Source organism: Lepisma saccharinum, chromosome 9, assembly GCF_977018435.1.
Source record: "Lepisma saccharinum chromosome 9, izLepSacc3.1, whole genome shotgun sequence".
In the NCBI taxonomy this organism is placed as follows: domain Eukaryota; kingdom Metazoa; phylum Arthropoda; class Insecta; order Zygentoma; family Lepismatidae; genus Lepisma; species Lepisma saccharinum.
Window position 1 is genome coordinate 78,158,495 of NC_139237.1, and position 13,030 is coordinate 78,171,524.

Genomic DNA, 13,030 nt, shown 5'->3' on the forward strand with positions numbered 1-13,030 from the left:
AACGCGAAGTGCAGATGACAGAACGAGCCGAACAACGACGTCACAACATGGCGTAGGTGTTTTGCGCGCAACGCTCGGCTCGAAAATTAGAAACTCGATTTTTTTAACCTAAAAACGAACGCACATGAACGTGGAAAATTGCAGGGGTTATTTGTCGATGGTGTAGATTTTAAAAATGATATTTAAAAAAGTAGTGGAAATGTCCATTGGTCCTAATGATTTAATGAATTATTCATAATATCATCAAATGTAATCCTACTACGAACAGATAAATATGTTACAGTTTTTTTAAAGGTCGGTATTGCTGCTACAACCATTTTCGTCGTTGTCTTCTTCTAAGAGAACCAAACCCAAGAAGCCTAACATAACCACCACAGATTATTTACTACCCCAAAAAGCTACCAGCCAATGGGAATGCTTAAAACAGTTGTAGCAGCAATCACTACCTTTTTAAAATAAACTGAAAAAATAGCAGGAATTTTTTTATCATTTATTGTATTTCAAAATATACTCACTATAATAAACATGGGTTTCATTGAAAAATATAATGAACAGCCACCACTTACACACACACACACACACATACAGAAATAAATAAAAAGAAATGCTTTGATTATTTTCACTTGCACACAAACACACATACTCACACATGTATCACATACACATACCACACAAAGCAATTAGTAGCTTGTATAGCTTATGTACAGATTAATTTACAAAGCAAGTAATATTGCAAAGTGGTCCTCACAAGTGATTTTGAGCATTGTTAATGTTACGTAATATTTTTCAAGTAAATAGGACCAAACAAGTATTCAAATTGAGAAATATTTGACAAAGCTGGTTTCAAATTACATAACAGCACAACATATTTCGTGAAAATTGGACAAAACTTCCAACCTTGCTGAACAAGATAAGCTATATGTTGCCGACAATACAGAATATAATATATTTATGTATTTCTTCAGCATATTTAAGGCAGTGCTTACAATACATGGCCTTGTTTCTGATGTTATACCGATGACAAGACATGCAAGGTAATTCAATCAACCAAGTTCTGCCAACACTGAATTAAGATCTTCCTGCAGAGCAACATAGCTCTCCTTTTGCTTTTCAAGGTCGTCTTTCAGGCGATCTATGTTTGCTTTCAGCAAATAATTTCCCTTCTTGAGCGCGTTGAATGTGTTTTCATGGCTCTTCACACGATCCTGTAGTTTCCGAATTCTCTTCTCGTGCGGCTCGTTTGCATTGTCCTCCTCACTTTCAGTCTCCGATTCTTCACTTTCCTCTTCCTCACTTTCTTCACTCTCTTCTTCTTCTTCGTCGTCCTCCTCTTCGTCATCATCTTTCTCTTCTTCCTCCTCCTCCTCGTCTATGTCCTTAAGCAGGTTCGCCATCTTGTCAACCTCCTTCTGCAGCTCCTTTTGCTTCTTCCTCTCGTCCTTGAGCGTTTTCTGCAACTTGTTCATCTGCTCCTTCAGAGCCTTCCTCTCGTTCCTTGCCGCCATTTCCTTATCATCGAGTGTCTTCATTTTGGACAGCAACATTTTGAGCTCCCTTTCCATCCTCTTCGCCTTCACTGCCTCGGCATCTACTTCTTCGTCACTCTCTGATTCTGTTTCCTCCTCGGTTTCTTCCTCCTCTTCTTCATCCTGAGATATGCTTTCCTGCTTCTTGTTGATTTGCTTCCTCGATGGCTGCTTCACGATGACCCCACCGTCTGTCTGAGTGTTCACCGTTTCCATTGCCGGCGCTCCTTTCTTCTCCTGCAAATGCTTGATCCTCTTCTCCAGAACCATGTTCTTGTGAATCGTGTCTTCCAAGGTGGCTCTGGTCTTGACAAGTTCCTGGCTGGCGTTCTTGTACTTGTTCTCATACTCGTCTGCAGTCTTTCTGGCAAGTTCTGCTTGGCCCCTGAGCGAGTTGATTTCCTCCTCGACAAGATCCTTCTCTTTCATGTTCGCCTTACTTCGTTGTTTCTCGAGTTTCCCGTCTTGCTGAGCCAATCTGCTAGAAGACTTCGACAGTCCACGGTTCGCAAGTTCCATCTGGACCTTTTCTATGTTCTTCTGATTCTTCTTCAGTTTTTCCAGTTCTTCTTCCATAGTTAGGATTTTGATTTGGAGGTTCCTGTTTTCCTTCTCCACGTTCTCTTTATTCTTAAGTTCCAAAGCCAGCATCTGCTTCGTGGATTGGAGGTCGTCACGCACTTTATCAATGTCATCCAATTCGTCGGGCTCCACTACTTCTTCTTCCTCAGCTTTCTGTATTTGCTCTTCAATCGTCAGCTGTCTTCTGAACTTCTTCAGACCTGGAACGAAACGAATATGTTGGAATCAGTGCTCGATGTGGAAGGGGTTGCTAGATTTTACCCTAGCTAGGAAAATTTACACCCTGAGCTGTCTCATTGTCACCATGTTAAGCCATAGGAACACCCCTCCCCCACATAACAAGCGCTGGTTGGAATACATAAATCTTTGAAAGGAATTGGAATATTTTGTATAAAATGGTACCTACAGAAGTGGCATAGAGAAGAGGGGTAAGTGGATTTATGGTATCACAGCGCGCTATGACGCCAGGGGCCCCGGGGGTCAAATCCCGGCCTGAGAATGGGTGTTCTTTGTGCGTGTACCTTCATCAATTTTATCATATCGTCAATCATCCTCATATTCTCGGCTAGCCAAAAAGCGTAATACAAGTGAAGTAAAATAAACCAAATCAAATCAAATGGTAAAGTTAACAAAGTGCATGTCACGCAATGCTAGACAATTTTATTAATTGTTGTTAGGTCTTGGATATGAATGGAATGTGTATAAAATTGACGAAACTTGACTGCAATCACAAACTATCTTGTTGGTAATCAAACATGTTTGATTCAATTGTAATTATCAATATCAAATAGTAAATATAATAACTAAAACATTTTCTGGGAATACTACAAAAATGAATAGACATTTTCCTCAAAAAATTAAGTTTGGTGTTAATTTCTTTTAGTGTCTTTCTACACAAATACTTGTTCGCGCTTACTCTCTTTTACGTGCCTACTTCCCTCTTTTCGCTAATTTTTCAGTACTTTTCTAAATGTGTAAAACATTTCTTAGACATATATATGTGCACTTTTAAGCGTATGTACCCACGTCTTAGTAACAATCCAAACGACTATTTCTGTATTTGACTTTCTAAGTGCACAACTTTATATTATAGTGCACATTTTGCTCTTACAACTTTATTTTCCACTTTTCAATTAGTTTAGAACAGTTTTTATTACTTTTAATGATTATTTCTATAGATATGTTTGCCACTCAACAATCTGATACTCAATGTTTCCGTTATTGAAAAGTAAAGTAATTTTCTGCTTACAGCTCTGAACGGATCCATTACGAGTATTGTAGGAAATCGTGGCTGCTTGGATGCTCCTGGCGAATTGTGCAAGGACAAACTCAGGTGTGTGGTGAAGTGTTCTCTATTTTGTTTGATGACGCAGAGGCTTCATGTAGATGGTGACTCCAGCAGGGTACACGGAGTTGGACAGTTACGAAAATTACAAGCATTATCCAGGCAGGTAATCACTCATTTCCTCCCATCAGAAATGTCGTTGATTTTTTATGAAGCGATTTTTTTTGCCTACATGAAAAAATGTTTGCCTTACGTATTATCATTCATGTCTAATGCGAATAATTAACAAGTTGGAGCTGTGTTTACTGCGCAACCACAATATGACTCATAGGCAGGGTTGTTAAAAGTCCAGGATTTGTAAATAAATTCAATTCCGGTCCAGGAGAGAAAATCAGCAAGCGTAAATGGGTTCTGGACCGTAAAGAACATTTTTATCTGTAAAGTATTTCAATTCGGTCCAGGAACCTTTTTCCAGATCAATTTAAATACGGTCCAGGGACCTTTTTTCCGTATCAATTTAAATGAGGTCCAGGAACTTTTCCCCCGGATCAATTTAAATACGGTCCAGGCACATTTTTCCCGGATGAATTTAAATACGGTCCAGGCACATTTTTTCCGGATGAATTTAAATACGGTCCAGGCACATTTTTTCCGGATGAATTTAAATACGGTCCAGGCACCTTTTTTCCGTATCAATTTAAATGAGGTCCAGGAACTTTTCCCCCGGATCATTTTAAATACGGTCCAGGGACCTTTTCCCGGATGAATTTAAATACGGTCCAGGCACATTTTTTCCAGATCAATTTAAATAGGGTTCAAGTTCCGTATTAAAATGAAACAAGACACAACTTGGACCGAATTTAAATTGTGCGAGAAGAAAGGTTCCGTTCCTGTTGTGGAACCCAATAGAACCCATTAGAATTCATGGGTTCCTGGACATTTAACAGGTACTTATCTGAATCTGACAAACTGCTATTTCATGGCTTCTTGAGCAAACTGACCAATCATGTTCATTTTAAGTCCACTGTTATGCACAGATAAGCTAATCGGTACTGGACCTACAGTTTAAAGTGGGATACGAACCACTTACACAGTGTATGCCTCCACCGGGTATCAAACCCGGAACCCTTTTCTTTCATTACAAGGCGACGACTGGTTATACTTACCTTACTAGAAAGTAACTCTAAATTACTTTCAGGAGTTACTCCATTATAGCTAAGACACAACACATATTACATGTATGGATGGAAGGAAACAGAGCTGTTCTTATTTCCATTGACCATCCGCCACTCAGGCCACCCAAAGCAAAACGTTTAATTCCCACATTGGTCAATACGAATACAGACATTCTAGCAGAAAAAAGTAATTGCCGTGGCTTTCTTTACCTTCTAAAAGTGGTTTACTTCTGTCGTTACATTTCACCCTCTTCAGGCTCACACCCGTTTGGATTTCGGTCAGCAACTTGCTATGAAGATTGGCCCTCTCTGACTCGTACACAAACTGAAAAGACAAGGACAAGAATCCATTGACTTTTTCAAAACATTAAAAGATGTATTTTATCACTGATGCTACGTACGCAATCACATGGTCCATGTTAAGTTATTCCGATTATAATCGCGTTTGGTCCAACCTGTTGCCTTTCCATAACGAAGCGTTGACAGCTACAACGTCGCGTGGTACGCATACTTTTTTGGTAGTCAGTCCTCATTTTGCCATTTTTTCCTGCCTTGGACGTTCCTTTTTTTTTTTAAGGAATACTGAACCAAAGAGGAGAGTTATGACCCTCACTAACCCCCCTTGGGCACGCCACTAGCTAGAAAGGTCAACGTTCGGCAAGCGCGGGAAGAGCAATAGCTTAGATCAAATGCGGATTAACATGTTTCAGAGTTTACGTGAAAAATAAAATATAATTGAAAATAATTAACCCAAGTAGCTTGAAAAAATGAAATTCAAACATATTTTGATGGATAATTATCGAAATGTGAAAATAGAAATCTAACACAAGATAATGAAAAATAATAGATAATGAAAAATAATAATCTTATTGCTAATACACTTAATGCACATTATGTATTGAGATCGTGTAAGGGGAAATATTTTATTGATTAATTGTAAAGTATGTAATGTTAATAATAATAATTATTATTAGTAACAGCATCAAATAACAGAAATTAATTGTTATTATTGTTATTGTATCTATTAAAATGTTACTATCCCCGGGCTACTGAAAGTTGAACTCCTCTTACTATTTCTCTATATACAGTAAACACACCCTAAGTTACCATTGTATTAGCCATAAACGTGGTGGTGTATCCCTCTCTCCCAAACAAACCCTGTGGAGCATACATACGTTAAGAACCAACTTGCCAATCGGCTTTTCGTCAGGTGACGCGTTGTCAGCGCCTCAAGTCCCATCGTCGCTGTTTTTTCTGGCTTTCTAGACCGGGGTCCGCTACTATTGATACCATGAAGCTACCCAATTGTCCTCAGGAAACTGGGTAAACACTGACTTGTTGGAGATTCCCACCAGGAATCGAAACCGGATCGCTCGCATCAAAGGCAAAAGCTATAACCAACAGGTTAGCTCAGAAGATCAAAGGGCATGTCATGAAAAAAACAGTTATGCGACCCTCCTCAATGCTGATTTGAACTTTAGAATTAGACCATTCTGTGCGAATATAAGAACCGCCCCCTTTCCACCCCTTGACTTCACGAAGCTGGAATCCTTGTGGTAAAAATAGGGTTTCCAGATCGATGTAAGGGAAGTGTAGGACATAATGTCCCAAAATGTAGGACTTTAAGTCAAAATGTAGGACACAAAACTTTCACAATATATAACACACATTTCCAGAACATGTTAGAAAGTAATTTAAAAATTACAATTTTCAAATTTGAAAAAAAATGAATCCTTAAATGTAAAATTTCCAAAATTGTATTTAATTGTACACAATACACTTCTTAGTACTTGTTTTAACTGATACTTCTCAGAGAAGCCAATTTTTGTTAAAGTTTCAGATTTAACACTGAACAGTGAAACTCTGTGAAATTATGCTGAACCCCAGTACAAATTTTCTACAGACTTTTTGGAAAAAAAGAAATTCCCTTGACTTCGTTATGTTGCTGGTAATAAAAGTACTCTCTCATTATGACCTGGAATGGTAAACAAATATTCAGCAATTACCATAACTTGAAATGGTTCCAGAAGTTGCATCTAGGGTAGTTTTAATTCAATAGCTTTGTTCTCTACACCCCTTGCTTTAAGAATAGGAAACATCTTGTTCCATCAGTTTAAACCCCAAGGCAAGAAATTCCACTTAGACACTGAGCAGTGACATCATCAGAATGTGGCTCCAAAACTTTGTTCATTAATTGCTTCCGTTTTTGTTCTACCAGAAACTTTTATGTTCTTTTTGGGCAATGGCTGAACCAAAATAAATGCCACTATTGAGTTTGGGAGCGCAGCCCATAGACTTGTAACTTGCATAACTTCTCTTTGTTCAACTGAAACACGTATTTTCATAATTAGTATTATGTGACGCTCAAAATGTAGGACATTTATGATATTTTTCAAATTCCTCCCGGACGCCGGGCATAAGGCTAAAATGTAGGACATGTCCGGGAAAAACCGGACGTCTGGTAACCCTAGGTAAAAACCCATTGACTTCATAATAATAGATAAAAGAGCAATCCGTGCGTTGCAATCGGCAGGACTTGTTTGATAACCGTTTCCCCCTTGCACTTCTTGTAAGGCATGCACATGCAAAAGTACCCTTGGCACATGCAAACTTTCCCATGTAACATTCCAAAAATGGGCTTTTCGATGTCATAGTGTTAATGAATGCCAGGGTTGGTGCGGGACATGGGGCATACAATTTTCGCTGGGCCTTTAAACAAAATTTTTCAGAAGTCCGAAGAAATCATGTTTTTGTTCTTTATTCCGAAACACATGAATTCCTATGTAATCATAATATAAAGATTATTACATTTAATTTTTACATTTCGTATTATTATCTAACATGTTGAAGACTAAAACTGAGAATTATAGGATTATTATTATATTATATAAAATTTTCTAAATTAGCGTTCCTTTTCATTTTCGATTTCCTGGCGCAGTGGTAGCGTCATTGCCTTGTAATCGAGACCCGGTGGAGGCACATAGTGGTTCGGATCTCACTTTAAACTGTATGTCCAGTCCCTTTTAGCCTTACTATGCATAAAGTGGACTTAAAACACCAAATCAATCAACCAACCAACCATTTCCCATTTGCCATTGGTGCGATGTTCATTATATTAATTACAGGACTGGGTGTGTTAAAGTGACAATTTTTAATCTTTACTTTCCATTGAATTTTGATGCGTAGTGAATTTACATTGTCTCGTGTCAAATAATATTTTCACATCACGATTTCATTCTATAATTAAACGACCAGTGCAAATTAACTATTTTTGATTGAAGTATTTGAACACGATTTTCTGTAGGTAGTACCTTTTAGAATAACGAGTTCAGTAGTTTGGATGAATGTCAAAATCATCCGAAAGTCAGGAAAAATAGGACTAGTTGAATGGAAACACCAGCCTCCCACAAACTAGTAATAAACCGTACAAAATCAATTATTCTTATCTGGCGCGGGAGTTGCTTCTTCCTAAGACCGTGTCTGGTTAATGCTGTTGTTTTGTGATCAAGGTGTCGGGACATTAGACAGTGATTCGCACCCCACTTTAAAATGTTTCGATTATGTCATACAGTCTCGATTGGCATATCTGATCAGAAAGTGGACTAAAAACGCGAACATACACTTTTCTATACACGAAATTCTCCTGTTTCATTACTTAAGATTTATTTTGTTCTGAGTCAGTGATATATTATTGGGGGCGTTTAGAAATGCCATTTCATTATTTAGAACATGATGAAATGGGCAAATTTATTATTGAAAATCTGAAATCTACAGTATATACGAGAAATCAACGAAACTGGCAAAATAATTACAAGGGAGCCTTCAGACCGAAGTGACATATGACACTGTAAGAAAGTATTTGCCACGCATGCGCGACAAACAGACCGAGGCGACACGTTACAGTCCGAGCGAGACACAAGCAACAAGTGAATCGAGGGATGCAATACGTACCCAGTGGAGGCACATAATGGTTCCGATACCACATTAAACTATAGGTCCTGTCCCGATTGGCCTATCTGTGCATAAAGTGAACTTCTGAAGATTCGCTATCAAGTGCCACGTGTCGCTTCCGTCTGGAAGTTCCATTAAATCTTTGCATTGTTGCATCAGAACTAGTTCTAGTGGCGCTAACTATTGGAGATTTGTTGTATGAATTTAGGCAGTATCCTACATAACACTGGCCATAAGAGGCCCTTCTCCTCCCTTACTTCGACTGATTGATTTGGTGTTTTAAGTCCACTTTATGCACAGTAAGGCTAATTTAGACTGGACCTACAGTTTAAAGTGGGATCCGAACCACTATGTGCCTCCACCGGGTATCGAACCCGGGACCCCTTAATTACAAGACAACGACGTTACCACTACTCCATCGAGGAGTCCCGAAGTGACCACGGGTAATGTATTGGGTTTATGCAAAAGACAGAAGTTAATCAGTAATATCCTTCATTGTCCATTGCTGTCTACCAACGCTGAGGCATTTTTTCGATTCCACGCCTGAAGAAATCAACTGACTTGCAGTTAAAGACGTCGCCAAGCCAAGTTTGAAGAGCAATTTCGTTACGAAAGGAGTTTCCTTGAAGATTGGTAGATTGAGAGCTGAAAAGGTGGAGGCCGCAAGACATGGGAAGTAAGGAGGGTGTGGAATAACCTCCCAACCAAGATCCTGTATAACAGCTAGTGGAATGTGGCCGTGCATTATCGTGTTGCAGCAGAACTTCCTGTCGTACTCGCCGATTTGTGGTGTTTTCACTTAAAGCGTGTGCGGTATCCTGAACCTTACGCATGCAAATGTCGTACGATGGTTGAATGGTCACATCTCGGGTCGACTGACGTTGATCATCGTGGATTAAAGCGTTTAAACCATTAAAGCCCGATGGTCTTCCTGAACGCGGAGAATCACTGAAGTCAAAATTGCCCTCTTTAAAATGACAAAAGTCATTTTCTTGCCTCGCTTTCCCCGTTGGCATTGTCCCCACATGGCACAAACGTTTCGAGCCACCTCCGTTGCCTTTGCTCCTCTGTTAAACTCAAACAGAAGAATATGTCGGAAGTGTTCGATTTTTTCCCGCTTGACACTTATTGTTCTTTAGCCCACAACTATCACTGTCTTCCTTCAAATCTGCAAAATTCAATGCACAACAATGCAACTCCAATTGATGAACATTAAACGATAAACAAACTCCAACACCGCAGTGTGGCCATACCAATCACAAACGCTACGAACTTATGCATCAACCAAATATAATAAAGAACACTGACAACCATTAGCGGCGATTGGGTGTCAAAACTGAGGGGCAAAGACGCTTTACTTTCTTTTTGTACTGGGAAAAAGTGGGGGGCAACTGCCCCCTCCAAATCGTCGCCACTGCTGACAACTATCAAATTGGAAATCCAACAAATTAATATGAAGAGTAATTAAGTTGTGAGAGTGCATAATTATAAAACAGTTTATTTTATAAAACGCGGGGACTTAATTTCTAAAGTATAATAACAATACGAGGAAAATTATTGGGTGGGCTCGAGCCCCACACGCCCATGTAAAGTATGTTAGCGCCACTAACTTGTTTAGCATATCCGGATGCACATTTTTTTAATTTGCTTCCTAGCAGACACATGTGGTAACACCACTTTCACATGACGCAATGGCAATGACTGCAATTTCCTGACGCTCGAACAACCTACCTGTCCTTTGGCCTTGACTTTGGGCAGAAGCGGCTTGCTTCGATCGTTGCACTCGATGTGACGTAATCGTATTCCCGCTTCAACTTCTTTCATCATCTGCCCCCAGTCGGGGCGTTTTCTGGGTGTCCTCTTCAATGCATCCAACTTTACTACCTTTTCAGGGGCTACGTGCTTCTTCTTCTCTGAAATAATAATAATAATAATATCAACAACTAGTACCACACAACAATTAGTAAAACAAACTCAAGGTATAGGCTATATCAATGTGTACTAAGCGTATTAACAATAAGGTTATTCTTTTTTTGTTATGTACCCAATAGGACTAAGCAAAAGTTTGCAAAAGCGGAACAGAGATGGCAGCACCAGGCGTGCAAAATTAAGAATTAACATAATATACGTGAATAACTATATAAATAAGAATGAAACGAATGGGAAAGATGAAAAACAATAAAATCTAATATAAGAAGATAAAAAATAAATATAAAAGAAATAAATTATGTATATATTCGATAAATCAAATCAGTGATCATATGTAAGTTAATACCAAAATTAAAGAAGTCAAAGCACTGATACAAGTTTGTGTCTTTGAACAGATCTTGCATCTGTCTGATTGATTTACCATTCCCATAGCGGAAATTTTGTTTACCCCAGTGGCGGCGCGTTCCAGTCGACACCCCACAGAACTTTTGGTTGCGCGTGTCAGTCGTTTGGCACCAAGTATACACATTGTTGCACATATTTAGTGTTGGCGCGTTTCAATCGCAGCCGCAAGGGGGGAGATTAGTATAATTCCCAAAGCTTAAGGGAAAAAGCTGGAAAAAGGATATAGGAATCTATAAATCGGAAATAGAAGGAAGTCCATATCCACACCGTCCATTAAGAGGGAAGTCCAGATTCAAATCTGTCCATTAAGAAGGAAGTCCAGATCCAGACCGTCCATTAAGAAGGAAGTCCATATAGAAGAATATACAAATTGAAGGATAAATAATAAAATATATATAAAGATAAAAATTGACTGTAAATGAGAATTATAGAGAAAAGTAGCTCATCATGTAAATATTCTATTTCCATGTATTCTTGTTTATATAATATATTCGTTTAAACGTCTCCATTGGAAGGCATCCTGTCTGGTTTCGTTGTCTACAAAGAACCCTACCCTGTAGATATTCTAGCTGAGGTTTAAGATTAAGATTTATGCACCTTGCACCAAATGGAGGTAGCATTCTGCATATATTTATGTTTTCGCCTTTTGATAATTACCCACGGCGTGTATGGAGGATTTCACACAGAAGCGACAAGCGACGCAATAGAATGCAGGTTTGTGGGAAAAGTTGATGTTGATTGGTTCGTTCCCAAGCGATATGTGTTGCGTGTCGCTTCGGTCTGAAATCTCCCTCAATGAAGAGCAATTGGAAATAAGATTAGGCTATTTATAAGTGCCTCCAGATTGTGTAACGTTGTATCCTTTTATTCAAGGATCTTGGGTTCAATACCTGGCGGATCCCACTTTAAACTGTAGGTCTAGTCCCGATTAACCTTTTTTTTTTGCATAATGTGGGCTTAAAAACAAACTAAAACAATCTTACTTATAAGTCGAGTAAAGGGAAATGTTTTATAGTCAAAACTGGATACATTCTTATTTAAGATATTGGATTCACATTTTAGAAGTACTGATTATCCGTTGGATAATTTCAATTTTGGATATACTCATTAGCGGCGTTGAGTTCAATAACGGGGGGGAAGACAGTTCATTTCCCTTTGTAAATACGTTTCAGCATAGTACGGGGGCAAAAGTGGTGAAAAGTAGGGGGCAACTGCCCCCCTAATCGCCGCCACTGGATATACTATACAGAATAGCAGACTTCAGTCCCGATTAACACCGACCTACGTGGTGGAGTGGTTAGCACAGCGCGATACGACGCCAGGGGTTCCGCGTTAGGCCTGGAAATGTATGAATGAGTTGTTGTTTTAAGCCCACTTTATGCACAGAAAGGTTAATCGGGACTGGACCTAAAGTTTAAGGTGGGATCCGAACCAGTATGTGGGTATCTACTGGGTATCGAACCCAGCATCGCATGATTACAAGGCGGCGATGTCACCATCACACCACCGGGGAGGCCCCTCGGTCTGGAGAAGAGTCCCTTCATCAATTACATCATATCATCATCATTCATCGTCGCGATTAGTCAAAAGTGGCAGAAAAGCGACGCTAGATAACAAAAATTAAATCAGGCCCGATTAGCTTCTGTGAACTTTTATATCAAAGCAAACAGGAAATTCCGTCCCCCACGCAATGGTGTCAACGAATCCTGTCTGGCAAGAAACGTGCAGATTAAAGGCGTTAAAAGTAGCATCGTCGCGCGTAGAACAAAGTGTTTGCCAAGAAACGGCACTTCGTAAGACTCCTCTCGCACCTTCAGTTGAGTCATCGCAAGGGAATTTGCTTTCTCATGAGGCAAGAGCGAGTGTCAAAAAGTAAACAACACTTGCTGGTATCTTTTTAAGCACTTTTTATAGCGTCGGTGTGCGCTCTGATTCGAAGTGATGGTTGGTTTTTCTTCTTTCCCTTACTTGTTTCTTTCGAGCCATATCTCTGTTCCTCTATCGTTGTTTTCCATCGTCTTCTCTTTCTTTCGTGCCTCTCTCCTTTTATCCCTTTAACCTTTCGTCCTTTGTTCTTCTCTTTACCTTCTTCTCTTTCTTTCGTGTTCTCTGTTTGTCACGTCGATTTCCTCTATTGCTTTATTTCTTTGTTTTCCTCTTTCTCTGACTTTCGTGCC

The 13,030-nt window shown here is 39.3% G+C and overlaps 1 protein-coding gene across 2 annotated transcripts in view; it reads right to left on the bottom strand.

The window, feature by feature from the left end:
- Positions 1 to 477: 477 nt before the first annotated feature.
- The window catches only part of LOC145992174 (uncharacterized), a 53,774-nt gene continuing 41,221 nt past the window's right edge, over positions 478 to 13,030 (bottom strand). For both annotated transcript variants that reach the window (XM_083128472.1, XM_083128471.1), the window contains 3 exons: positions 10,251 to 10,432; positions 4,779 to 4,893; positions 478 to 2,308 (listed from right to left, as the gene is read on the bottom strand). In XM_083128472.1, coding sequence (XP_082984598.1) covers positions 1,044 to 2,308; positions 4,779 to 4,893; positions 10,251 to 10,432 — 1,562 coding nt within the window. In that variant the 3' untranslated portion in view covers positions 478 to 1,043. The remainder of the gene's footprint in view (positions 2,309 to 4,778; positions 4,894 to 10,250; positions 10,433 to 13,030) is intronic.